The sequence below is a fragment of the Cyprinodon variegatus genome, unplaced genomic scaffold (assembly GCF_000732505.1).
Source record: "Cyprinodon variegatus isolate N-32 unplaced genomic scaffold, C_variegatus-1.0 Scaffold4, whole genome shotgun sequence".
Classification (NCBI taxonomy): Eukaryota; Metazoa; Chordata; class Actinopteri; order Cyprinodontiformes; family Cyprinodontidae; genus Cyprinodon; species Cyprinodon variegatus.
The window spans coordinates 2,278,222-2,291,932 of record NW_015150457.1 but is presented as its reverse complement, the minus strand read 5'-3'; the positions used below and the strand labels follow the sequence as shown (position 1 = coordinate 2,291,932).

Below are 13,711 nucleotides of genomic sequence, written 5' to 3'. Positions count from 1 at the left end.
ATATATATATATATATATATATATATATATATGTATATATATGTATATATGTATGTCAGAAACATCTGTAATCTGGACATAAAATTATATATAATCACACAAATATTTATTTATAATACTTCCAAACCTATATATGCACATCTTTATCTAAAAACAACAGTCTGTACTGAATGCAAGCTAAAAACCATGAAAAAGAATGGTCTTGCATAGCCAACTGACATTCACTGCAACCAACGTTAACTACATTCTGCCACATACAATATGGCGTTACATCATCCTGCCCCCAATGAGGCGTCTTCTTATGTACGTCTGTGTTTTCAGAGGAAAACAATGGAATATTGTGGGTTTTCTCTTTTGTTTGTTTCTTTTTTGTTTCTTCTGTTTTTGTTCTGTTCCCCCATGAAAAATATATATTTTTTCAAATTAGCATTAAGGTAATCTGGTTTTCAAATTAGTAAATCAATGAAGAATATTCTATATCTCAGTGCTAGCAATTATGCTCATGACTCATTTATAAGTTAACCAAGTAGAAAAATGCTTCCACAACCATTACCAACTTATATGCATTAAAAGTTAAGCTAAATGCAAACTTTTAATTTGATGCGTTGACTTTGTCTTTTTGACAAAACTGATGCATTACCTTTAGAAAATCTTTAGAAGTGTATGTTAATTTTAGATTAACAATCTCTTCCACCTCCTACTTTCCTCACTAACTGCGTATCATCTTCTGTGCTACATGCTTCACATTTACGCCCACCTCATAAGCCCTCCATTTAATCTAAGTAGTGCGTCAGAGTCTTATATGGCTGTTGTTGACGCGCCGGTTGCTGGATTTTGGCAGTATTTTTTTTGAAAGGTGATATTGGGGAAACGAGTGGAAAGGGGCTTATCACGTTTAGGACAAAAAGAATGATGGGAAGTTGCAAAGCTATCAGCAAATTGCAGCATTCAGTCTGTGACGTCTGAGCAGGTGAAGCGTTTCACCGTGTTTAACCTCTCAAAGAGAATAAGTGCAGTTAAGAGGTGTGAATCCTGTGAAAAGCGTCATTGGTGTGGATTTAAAGATTAATCCTCGGTTTAGAAAGCTACTTGGCTTTATTCCTTGCATCCTGCATTTATAAAAGCAGATCAGAATGCAAGAGCAAGGTTTATTTCTGAGTGGAATTAGTGAATCTTAAAGAAATGTTTAAACTAGCTGTTTATATACTCTTGCAAATGTGGTTATTAGTCTGCATTACAGTTAGCTGAACACCTTGTGATGCATACTTTCATGGACTTTTTTTCTCTGTTGCATTCACTCCTCCTTAGACACGTCATATATTTTTCATTTTGTTGCCCAGCAAGAGAGAATAACTTCCTTACTTTTAAAAGTTATGGATTGGAAAGGAATCAACAGTTGTATGAGGGATAGAAATTGTATATATTTATTATATATTTATATTCATGTAAAATAGACTATACAATGAATATTTTATTCATTTTTTTTTATAAAATGTACATTTTCTTATCTAAGTCTTTGTTGTTCTTTCACTTTTTTACATGTTTTTTTTTCTTTACTCTTATTATCCTAATAACTATATTGCAGCAATTGTCACAAAAGTTTTAACAGTGCCTTGCGAAAGTATTTGGCGCCCTTGAACTTTGAACTTTTGCCATATTTCAGGCTTTAAACTTAAAGAAATACGGAATTTAACTTTATTGTTTCAATAATTAACACCAAAAGGGTCACAATCATGAAGTGGAACAAAATTTATTGGATGTTTGAAACTTTTTTTAACAAATAAAAAACTGAAGGCCCCTTTCATTTCAGTGCACCAAACTTTCTCCAGACGTTCGGTGAGGATCTCTGATTGATCCAATGTTGACCTAAATGACTGATAATGATAAATAGAATCTACCTGTATATAATAATGTTTCCATATAAATGTACCTGCTCTGTGATTGGGGTCTTTTTGAAGAGAGCAGAGAGGATCATGAAGAACAAGGAACACACCAGGCAGGTCTGAGATACTGTTATGGAAAAGTTTAAAGCCAGAATTTGATTTAAAAAAACGGTTTCCCAAGCTATATGCACTGTGCAAGTGATATTGTAATGGAAGGATTATCAAACCACTGCAAATCTATGAAGACCCAGCCGTCCTTGATCAGAGCTACAGAGGCCCATGATCATTCTGGATAAACTGCAGAGATCTACAGCAGAGATGGGAGACTCCATCCATAGGGCAAACATCTGTCGTATACTGGACAACACTGGCCTTTATGGAACAAAGCCATTTCTTAAAGATATTCATAAAAAGTCTTGTTTAAAGTTTGCTACAAGACACCTGGGAGACACAGCAAACATGTGGAAGAAGGCGCACTGGTCAGATGAAACCAAAATCACATTTTTTGGCAACAATGCAGAACGTTATGTTTGGTGTAAAAGCAACACAGCTCATCACCCTGAACACACCCTCCCCTTTGTTCAATAAGGTGGTGGTAGCGTTATGGTTTGGGCCTGCTTTTCTTCAGCAGGGACAGGGAAAATGATTAATACTGATTGGTAGATGGACTGAGCCAAATAGTGGATCATTGTGGAAGAAAACCTGTTTGAGTCTGCAAAAGACCTGAGACTGGGATGGAGATTTACCTTCCAACAAGACAATGATTCAAAACATGTAGCAAAATTTACAATGGAATATTTCACAAATAAACATTTCCAGAGCCGTTTCTCAATATGTTTTAAGATCATTTAATGCAAGAACATTCTACTTTTAAGCGTCACTATATGGCCCATTTACTGAGTTTGTATGTAATTTTTAAGAAAAAGTTCAGATGTTGAGAGGACCATGCTAACCAACGGAGCTCCGTTAGCCCGTCTGCAGCAGTCCTCTCTGATGGAGGTTTGATTGTTTTATTTGGCAAAATGTTAATTTGATTTGGGTTTATCAGTGTTAAATATTATTCCCCCACTAAATGAAAAAAGTAAGAATGTATTATTTTCTAGAGACCATTTATAACAGGAGGTGAAATGCAGCTCCAAACAAGCTGAGAGTGTGGTGATGTCACGAGTACGCCTTTGTAACAATTGACCCATATTTATGCTGCATGCTCCCGTTCTCACCAAGTCCACACTTTCCTGTGTTCTTGTCAAGAAAGTACTTGAGGGGGCCACGAGTCCGTACTCGCGTTCTTGTGAATTGGGAAACGGCCCAGATGTTAGATTGGCCGAGTCAAAGTCCAGACCTGAAGCAACTTGCAGCTGTAATCGCAGCAAAAGGTGGCGCTGCAAAGTATTAACTCAAGGTTCTGAAGAATTTTGCACACACATTTTTTTCCTTTTTTATTTCAAAAAAGTTTAAAACATCGCATAAATATTGTTCCACTTCCTGATTGTGTCCCACTTGTTGTTGATTGTTAACAAAAAGTTATAATTTAATATCTTTGTTTGAAGCCTGAAATTTAGCAACAGGTCAAAGTTCAAGGTGGGTGCAAATGCTTTCACAGGGCACTGCACATCATCAATTTCAATGATGACAGAGACTTAAGAAGATTAATATACCGGTATAATTATATTATTTGATCGATATTATTTATATTCAGAATTATGAAACATTTCTTTTTATCGTTGCTGCATTCTGTATTTGTTTCAATTTAGGGTTTTTTTATGACTGAACACGTAAACCCGGAAGGGAGTGCTGCAAAGCCATGTGGCCTGCTGTGTGTTTGGGAGAGAATCACCGTTCAGAACAAAAGTAGTCCTTATCTACCTACACAGCTACTGCTGCAACAACCACACCCTCTCAAATTTAAAGTGCATGCCGCTTTGTTTCCTGGTGAAACGAGCAAAGGTTAAAATGAGGATATCCAACAGTTTGGTGTTACCTAAAAGTCGTATTTCTTTAAGATTTGTTTTCATTACCTCATGCCCACTGTGTATTGTTTTGTTAATGTTGCTAAACACTAAATCATAACAATTGAACTTCACTGATCCCACATTGGAGAAATTTACCTCTGCATGTGACCCATTCCCTTGGGGAGCAGTAGGCTGCCATGGTGTGGCCCCAGGTGAGCAGTGTGGGGTTAAGGGTCTTTGCTCATGGCGGTCTATGGGAGTGGGGCTCGAACTCAGAACCTCAGGATTCCTGATCTCTATGCCCTAACAACTAGGCCACCACTCCCCACTATCTTGCTGATGTTTTTTTCTAAGGCTCTGAGGTGATAAAACTCCATGCATGTTTGGTCTAGATAGTGGATAATTATTATTTCAGTTGTAAATGGACATATTATGTTAAAAAAATTGACACCAGTGTTCAAATTAATCTGATCTCAACAAGAACATACAGTTTAATAGTCAACATAGGGTTGAGTGTCTTTTCAGCTGGAAAATCGAACCAATAATCTACCAATTGCTCATTGATTTCTTTTTTTTAAAAGGTTAATTTGTTAAGCTAATAAAAGCTGGTCTAATAAGCAGTGACATAACGAGTTCAATTGTTTACCTAAATCTCAGTATTATAGAGGTCCTACATGTTTATTATGGCTGAGAATGAATCACCCTCAGGTCATTGCTGCCCTAAAGTTGACTGTTAAAGTTCTACTGCAATAAACTAATGTCAACGTACTACAGTAGATATTAAGCTAATTGATGGTCGGGGATTGTAATCATGTAAAAAAAAAGATAAAAGGCTTAGTCATCCTAATATAAATTTATGAACTGCCTGAAATGGGTTTTAAGTTGATTACAGGTTGGTTTTTAATCTTTATTGTATATAAACCCCACTTGGCAAATTTCAGTTTCTTTCTGTCATTATTTTTTTTCTGATATAGAAATATTAATTTTAGAGATTACAAAATGACTATGATTCTGATTAGTAGTCTGCACCTAGTGGCTCTTGGAGGTATTGCCCTTTCTCTTTTTTCAAATGGATGGGTTCTGATTTTTTTTAAGGCTTTGAAGGACAAGAATTTGAAAGAAAACTTAAAAATATATGATTTTAACACGGTGACCAATCAAAAAATAGGTTACTTTTTCAAGGGTTTGCTTAATCTCAAAGCCTTAAAATTCAGTTTCTACCAGTATCTGGTTTCTTGAGCAATGCCCCAAAGAAGCACAGATGTACTGTTTACAATCAGAATGTTATGGGTAAGGAGAGCTGAGTAGTATATGGAGAAATGAAAGGGATCCTTTGATCTGAGGGTTTGAGAAATGGCCCTAAGTGAAACAGATGCTGCTGCTGAGAGTTTCTGCAGATTCATGATGTGTCTAAGACTACAGCAGAAGAGCCCTTAGCTCTGTCTGTCTGCAGTCTTATCGACCCATCTCATCATTCCCATTTAAGCAATTCCATACTTAAGTTTGTGTTATTGCGATGGTCTGTGATTAGCTTATTATGCGGAGCTCTGCAGGAAAACCTCAATTCCGATAGTATTTAATTTTTAGCAAGAAGTTTTCTTACATTTTCTTTAGATAGATTCTTATAGCATGCCTTTTCAAACATGATTTGAAAACAATATTTTTCAATATTGGTTACATTAAATCTATAAGCTTTAAAATATTTTAATGGGATGTTATGTGATAGACCAATAGAAAGGGGAACATAGTTTTGAAGTGGAAGAAAAAGAATGCAATCCAAAAATTTCCTACTGTGCATTTATTATGCTCCCCTAAACCCAGCTGCAAATCTTTTGTAGTCAGTCTCTACTACCCTTGCACATCTGCGTACTGAGCTCTTTCCCATCTTCTTTTTGCTAAAAACCCTGAGTTCAGTCATTTTGCATAATTAGCATGTCTGAGCACCGGCCTCCTCCATGTTTTTTATTTGATTCAGGTTTTGGCTTAACTAGGACATGCAACCACAAGATGATATATTTGTATCAAAACCATACCCTGAAACCATAACTAAATGTTCACTGTCATTCTCTTGCATTAAAGGGAAATTCTATCTCATTCTAAACTCTTTACACCCATTAGTACGTTTTTTATCCTGTATTGCTCAGTGGGTTTAGATCCATCCCTATATCCATCAACAAGCATCACATTCCCTTTCCCTAATTAAGAAAATATTCCGCAACATGATCCTGCTACCCTCACATTTTAGTGTAGAGATGTTCAAAGTTGAGAGCTGGTATCCAAAGTCCATGATCTGTCTTGCACAGACCACCCACATGTGGTCAGAGTGGGAAAATAAATCCCTCAGACCTGGTATTCCTCAGGGCTGTGTGCAGAGTCTACCCTAACGCTTTTTATGCCATTTATATCTGAGTGCTTCCCTGTCTATCCCTAATCAAACACCATATTGAAAATGATGCTATGCTATGCTGATGTTGTGGGTCTGATTTCAAAAGATGAGACGACCTTTAGATTAGAAGTCCTTCACCCCACCAAGTAGTGATACCGCATATAAAAGTGGCTTAAAACTGGCTTTTAAAAAATACATATTTCTATTAAGATGAAAATATTGAAATTGGACCATTTAGAAAGTCAGATATGAGTAAAAATAATGGTTGTATTTCACCAGTATTGAATTTATCCTTAGGCCAAACTAAAATATTTTCACCTTTCATCATTGAAGAATAACTGTAACAACGGACAAGAACAAACTTGAGGTTTTGCTGATGCAGACTTTCTTTAATGGAGCCCCATCATTTGCTCTCTTATTAATGATTAAACAGGGAGTAAGAGACGTTTGAGTGGAAGACAAGGCTGACACAGCAAAAACACATCTCTGTCTGTGTATTACTAATACACTTTATTAGTAATAACAGTAAAAAAAAAAGAAAAAAGCCACATTTTTGCCATTATAGAACACAACAGAATACCTGTTTTCTTCTTCTAAGGAAGCTTGTTCTTTCTATCTCATCAGGCTGAAAAGGCGAAAGCAGCTCAAGCCGGGTCAATCAGAAAAAGGCCAGCATGAGCAGAGGCCAGCAGTGATCTCTTGTGAACCTGACCCCAACAAGAAGACTGATCAACAGACAGAAGCAGCTAAACCTCCTACAGGTCTGGGTAAGTCATGCAAAGAGAGCTATTCTTCTTTAAACACCTGTAAAAAGTAATAATAGTTTAAATCGCACTTTTATTTTTATGAAGATCTCATATACCAAGTTTCAACAGAAGTAAATGCTTTTGTGCATTTCCTTTTTTATTTTATTAAATTTTTTTAAATGCATTGATTGTCACATGCAGTATAATTCATTTGCAGGCTTCTTTTTCTGCTGAGCTTACTTCTTTTTTTTTTTATTCCTTATAACTGACAGATTCCTCTTTTGTTAGAAACTATCCGTTTGCCTGTCCGTTTGACTGATGCAGAATCCCCGGGAGGTAGGGGATAGTTTGTATTCAGGCGACCTCAGCAGTTTTACCAGGAAGTTGCATAATCTTGTTCCAGTTATGTTTTGTAGTTGGTGATGAAAATCCCACCATGTCCAAGAAGCCTCAATGCAACAACTTTATCTTTTTACCATCACCATCGTCCGTCCGTCCGTACAGGATTACTTAAAAAAATCATGGATGGATTTTAATGAAATTTTTATTAGAGATGTCTCTCATGTCAGGGAATAATCCTTTATATTTTTGTGATTATCCAGATCATAATGTAGATGCAGGGTTGGTTTTTAAAGATTCTCTAACATTGTGAGATAGGGATATTCGGTGGAACAAGCAGTTCCCCACTAAACTAGAGGGTGGCAGCAATGACTATCGACAGCTTTAGGATAAGACTCAAAACGACCGGTATTTTCCTGAACATAATCAAGGCAGGAGACAGCTGAACCGGACTGAGGACAAAAAGGAGGAGGAGGAGTAAAGGGGAAGGCCCGAAAGGGTGGCTGGAACAAGGTGTTCGCTCTTACGAAGGCAAAGCTTTTCCTGAACAGAATCAAGAAGACAAAATCAAGAAATAGAATCTATTGAAATCTTATGAACGGATTTTATGGACATTTTTTTACGAGAGGTTTGCCTCATGCCAAGAAACAATTAATTTACATTTGGTGAGGCTCCAGATCTTGTGCGACTCTTTGCTATAGGTCTATCCATCCGTCTTCTTCTGCTTATCCGGGGTCGGGTCGCGGAGGAAGCAGCTTTAGTGGGGAGGCCCAGACGTCCCTCTCCCCAGCCTCCCAAAGCGCACCCAGGCCAGCCGAGAAACATAGTCCCTCCAGCGTGTCCTGCGTCTCCCCCTGGGCCTCCTCCGGTGGGACGAGCCTGGAACACCTCACCAGGGAGACGTCCAGGAGGCATCCTAATCAGATGCCCGAGCCATCTCAATTGGTTCCTCTCGATGCGGAAGAGCAGCGGCTCTACTCTGAGTCCTCCCCGGATGACTGAGCTCCTCACCCTATCTCTTAAGGAGAACCAAGACACACTACAGAGATGACCATAGATGAGAGTAGGAACGTAGATCGAGCGGGAAGTCGAGAGCTTTGCATTTTGGCTGAGCTCTCTCTTCACCACAACAGACCGGTACAGGGCCCGCTTCACAGAAGACGCCACACCAATCCGCCTATCCATCTTCCCCTCATTCGTAAAGAAGACCCCAAGATACTTAAACTCCTCCACTAGGGGCAGTACATCCTCCCCAACCCAGAGAAGGCATAGATTTTGCTATAGGTATAAGTCAAAATCTGCTGTTTGGCAGAGGTCTGCGCTCTCTGGGTGCTTTTCTAGTTTTTAATTAAATCCTGAATTTAACTCTAACACTCCACATATTCTGTTTCTACTTAGATTTTTACATGGCTGGTAAATATCCCAAACATGATAAAAATGAGTTTTAACACATCAGTCAGTGAACACATCATCATAATACAACTTTCTAAAGTATCACATTGAACAGGCAGTGTTAAAATAAACAAGGCAGCAGTAGCACTGATGGCATTAAGCCACCTCAGCTAATAAAGTTTTTAAAGTTCGACTTGTCCGAATAAGCATGTTTTTGATGCATCTTTCTTGTCTAACCATGCACTTTACTGTATCTGCAGAGACAATTAGAGAGGATTTTTAAACCCCTTTAAAGACCAGTAAATATAGATTGCTAGAACTGCAACAGGTACCAAAGTGTTTGGTCCAACTTGCTTTATATTTTTTATTCATATAAGAGGAGATTTATGCCTCAATACTTTTAAGTCTCTTATAAAGGATGCATCTTATATTTTGCCATTGATGTGTGTATTTAAACTTCCCCCTGGAGCTTTTCTTCTCTTCATAGTTCATCATGGTGGACATGCTGTGGCTCACGCAGGAATTCTAGCTTTTATTAAAAGAGCTCCAGGCTGTATTTATATGGTTCTGTTCCAGTGTGTAGTATCAGCTACACCTACAGACTGTTAAAGAAGTGAAGAAGTCAGAGGAGTGGCTGTGTTCACTAACAGGCAGGTACAGCTGGAGTTCTAGCAGTCGAATGCTTAGTCATCCGCTGTGTTTTAGTGAGTTCACCAACAGTGCCTGTGCCCTGGAAAGAAGAAAATGCTGACTGTGGAGCTTGTCTGCACATAGACTCTGACTATGTGTTTTACAATAACTGCTGCAGCCTGTGCTGAATAACAATAAGGAATGAACAACTGGTACTGACTCAAGAACACAAGAAATGTTCTGTAAGATTCTAGTCTGATTTACCTTTAACATACTCTGAGATGCTAGAAATGTTTTGTTTTTTTATTTACTTAAAGGTAAAGTGGAAGGTTTTCTTTTTTCACATGGATCATAAAAATAAGTGGTCCTCTTTATTGTCAATCAAATTGTGTAATGTTTACGTAAGGACGTCCTACGTGCTCGTCCCCATTTTCACTTACCGTTGCTGAGTTTTTTTTTTGTTTTTTTTTAAGGTAACCTTAATGGAGCGATGCAAACAGCAACTTTTAAAAAGAGCGTGCACAAGGTGAAATGGGCTCGTGCATGCGTTTAATAGACGTTTGCTCTCGGCAGCAGGTACAGGGTTATCCATCCTTTTTTTAAGTGGAGAGGGTGGGTCTTTTTGACCTGACTCCGCCAGATGGATTTGCTCTGCATATCCATCTGGAAACCTTCCGTTGAAGTAATTTTGGGAAGGGGCGAAAATACTGGTTAGCTGATTGGCCTATGTTGGTGACAGATCAACGAAGCATATGACGTAACAGAGCGACGACGAAGAGGAGCCAATTGATAGATCAAACTCTTGCCGAAACCAGTCGGGAGAAAAGCAAGAACATCTTTTCCTCTGAGAAAAGCCTCCAGAGCAGTGTTTTGCTCTTCTTTCAGTGAAGAAATACTGTGTAGTTCCGATAAAACTTGCTTGATAGCCACGCTAACGCTAGTTTCATCGGCTGAAGCCGCCATGTTCTTTAGACTGAACTGTCGCGCTTCTCATTGCGTCACACCTCAATCCGCCTCAAAGCCAACGCTGATTGGACGTTCGTTTGGTGAACGGCTCCAAATTTTCTTTAACGGAGAGTCTCCAGACTGATCTGCAAGTGAGATCAGGATGGTCTCACGAGGCTAGGGTCTTTTCAATAATTAGTGAAAATCCTCCATTATACCTTTTAACAGATTACTTAAGAGTTAAATCAGTCAAGGGTCGATCATCTGGAATGAGACTATCTTTCACATTTCCATCTTCCTCATGGCTTACCTTTACTTTTCAGCTTACAGCTACCGCATGCTATTATTATAAGCACATTTCCCAATAAAATACTTTCTCTTTTCTGTTTATAATAAGACAAAAATGTATACATTTTCAAGATATTGTAAATAATTTAAGACTTTTCAAAAGTATTGTCCTTGACCTTTTAGGTGATGGCTGTAAAAGTAATAATCAGGCAAAAAAGGAGAAGAAGAAGCCCCCAGGGACAGTGGAGTTCATTGTGAGTAACCTAACATTCGCTTCAACCTTTAAACAAGATGCAGCAGACGTCTCCTGAAATTCTCTGCCATTTTAGTATGTGTGCATTTCTAAGAGAAGCCAGGTTTCACAGAGAAGCTGCTCTGTGGTTGCAGGTGGGAGCTCATGACTCCCTCAACAGCATCGCACTGAAATTCAACATCACCCCAAACAAGCTGGTCCAGCTGAACAAGCTCTTCACCCGCAGCGTCTACCCCGGCCAGGTGAGAAGGCGCAAACCATTCAAACCGTCTGATTTTGCATCATGGTTACAGATCAGCAGACTGTTTACTGGCTTTCTGACACTTTCAGAAACTGTTCGTCCCTGATGTAAGCCAAACGGAAACCGACCCAAAGTCTCCAACGCTCACTGAGGCCTCCTTCACTAACGGCGTTTCTGACAAACATGTGAGTCAAAATTGTTGTGTAAATTACAGCAATCTTAAACTCCTAATCGTGTGGCACAGTTTGAAATCTTATTTCAGGTTTAAATGAACCCGTTTTAATGCCTGAATTTGTAGTTATAGCATGAATCGTCTAATAATTTTCCCTTTTCTTTCCATGAACTTGAGCAGTTCTTTATTAATGGTCATGCTGTGCAATGTAATAAGATTTGTCGCTTAACGTGTTCCAGGATTGCACTCAAAGCTGCCGGTCAGCAAAATCCATCCGTCGGGAGTTCTCACCAAATTCTGAGGATGAGAGTCCAGCAACGGTTAAGTTCATCAAGATGAGCTGCAAGTACTTCACGGACGGCATGGTGAGAAAGCTTGGAAGGTTTGCTGGTGAAGATTCTCTGTCATTTAGGTCATAGTCATTCCTAAAAAGTTAAAAACAATCCACTTACAGGGGAACAGCACACCTCGCATGTTCAGCCAGACCAACCCTTTAACGACCTCCTTTCAGAGGCGTCTCCAATTTCTCCAAATAAATGGAATAGTTTATTTCCTAGATAAAGGTGGGACTGTTGTGGCATAAATGAGTGCTTTCCTTTTTCAGGGTGTGGTTGGAGGAGTGTTAATTGTGACCCCAAACAACATCATGTTCGACCCCCACAAGTCTGACCCCTTGGTGATCGAGAACGGCTGTGAGGAGTACGGCCTTATCTGCCCCATGGAGGAGGTGGTATCCGTGGCGCTGTATGATGATGTGTCGCGCATGAAGCTCAAAGACGCTTTGCCTTCGTAAGAGCGAACGCCTTGTTCCAGCCACCCTTCCAGGCCTTCCCCTTTACTCCTCCTCCTCCTTTTTGTCCTCAGTCCAGTTCAGCTGTCTCTTGCCTTCAGCTCTGTCTCTTTCAAAGCTTTCATCCTCTCCATTTTACCTTTTCATTTTAACATGCCCTCTATTTGAGATTGTGTCACATTTGTTATTTTAAGTTGAATGCAATTTTTTTATTTGAGTTGGTCATGTTTTTTTATTTTTCCCCCCACACTTTTGTTTTCCTCTCCTACCATCCTTGTTCCGGTCTGTGTGGTGTCCCTTATCCTCGCAGAGACCTACCCCAGGATCTCTGTCCTGTCTACAGGCCTGGTGAGTGGGAGCAGCTGCCATCCGAACGGGAGCTGAACCCCTTCAGTCGGTATGAAGCCCTGGCTCCAAAACAACCCATAGTTTTTGATGATATTGAATCTACACTTTCAGAAACTGGTAAGATGTTGTCCGATATATATTTTTTTTCAATTATTTTCCAGATGATATTATTTAATACTTTTTTTTCCCAATTCTTCCCGTACTTTTTCCTCCAATAACTATATTTTCCAGACTATAAGCCGCACTCACTGTCCCTCAACCAAACCTGTAGGGGGAGCTCCAAATATCACCCCTAGATTTGTGAAGATGAATGCTAGCTCCTGTTAGCTTGTTGACTCGTGGCAGTAAGAGCTTCTAATGAAAGATGGGGCTTCAACAGCTCTTTATTTCAGCTCTGCAGGAGTTGCACAAAATCTCTTCATTGGTTTAATGCTGCAAATAAATGTGAAAATTTGTGAATTCTGGACATTTTTTCTCTGTGGTGCCTGCTGCTTGCATGTGCTTGCGCTAAATTAAAATCAGCGCTTTCTTCTTTTGTTTCCAACTTTTCGTTTCCGGCGATCCACAGAACCTCTGCATAAACCGCATCGGTAAAAAAGTAGCAGCTTATAGTCCAGAAGATATGGTAACTAAAAAAGACCAGTTTTTGATATTTCATTTCTGTTAAAGGGGAACGCCGTTTTTTTTTTACATTTGGCCCTTGATTTTACGTTATTACATCATGTTCTACTCACCCATAAGTCTTGTGTCAGTTGGAGCCGTTCTGAAGATATTCGGTTTTGTAATATCCAGGTAACGTCTTCCTATGGGCAACGACTTGAAGGCACAAACTGAACTATTCTAATTTATTCTTTATGGTACGCCATCATTCATAACATGTAGGCGAATCACTGTCCCCCAGACGTCCACGGTTATATTTTTTTATATTCTTTTAAAAACAAGACGCCGTGTGCATGACGTCATCCACGTGCGCCGGCTACCGTTCATTCTTCCTGTCTGCTGAACTGCTGCAAGGTTTACTCACATGCCTGGAAGATGTCTAATGCTACTACCACAGACAATCTCACTCTCGAAATGGAATTGAACGATTCAGTTTAGCTAGCCGAATCAATAGAAGGGGTAGAGCGTAGACACCTATAGCTGGGGCTTCCTGTTACGACTCCAGTGCGCATGCGCGGATGACGTCATACACGCGCCGCTTTGTTTTCCAAACATGTCCTTTTAAAACCATATCGGTTTTGCATTCTATGACCCCTTTAAACTAATTTGATACTAAACCCCTGAAGCTATTTCTAAGCATTGTTTAATGAACAATTTTACTTATCTTAAAACATTTTTAAAACAAA

General features: G+C 39.2%; 1 protein-coding gene across 4 annotated transcripts in view; it reads left to right on the top strand.

Annotated features, from left to right (window-relative positions):
• The window catches only part of LOC107083845 (nuclear receptor coactivator 7-like), a 24,383-nt gene that overhangs the window by 3,414 nt on the left and 7,258 nt on the right, over positions 1–13,711 (top strand). For 3 of the 4 annotated variants that reach the window (XM_015373349.1, XM_015373357.1, XM_015373364.1), the window contains exons 3-9: positions 6,846–6,988; positions 10,745–10,815; positions 10,949–11,056; positions 11,145–11,240; positions 11,467–11,592; positions 11,832–12,016; positions 12,328–12,482. In XM_015373349.1, the coding sequence (XP_015228835.1) occupies positions 6,846–6,988; positions 10,745–10,815; positions 10,949–11,056; positions 11,145–11,240; positions 11,467–11,592; positions 11,832–12,016; positions 12,328–12,482 (884 nt within the window). The remainder of the gene's footprint in view (positions 1–6,845; positions 6,989–10,744; positions 10,816–10,948; positions 11,057–11,144; positions 11,241–11,466; positions 11,593–11,831; positions 12,017–12,327; positions 12,483–13,711) is intronic. The other variant, XM_015373371.1, reaches the window with a different exon arrangement.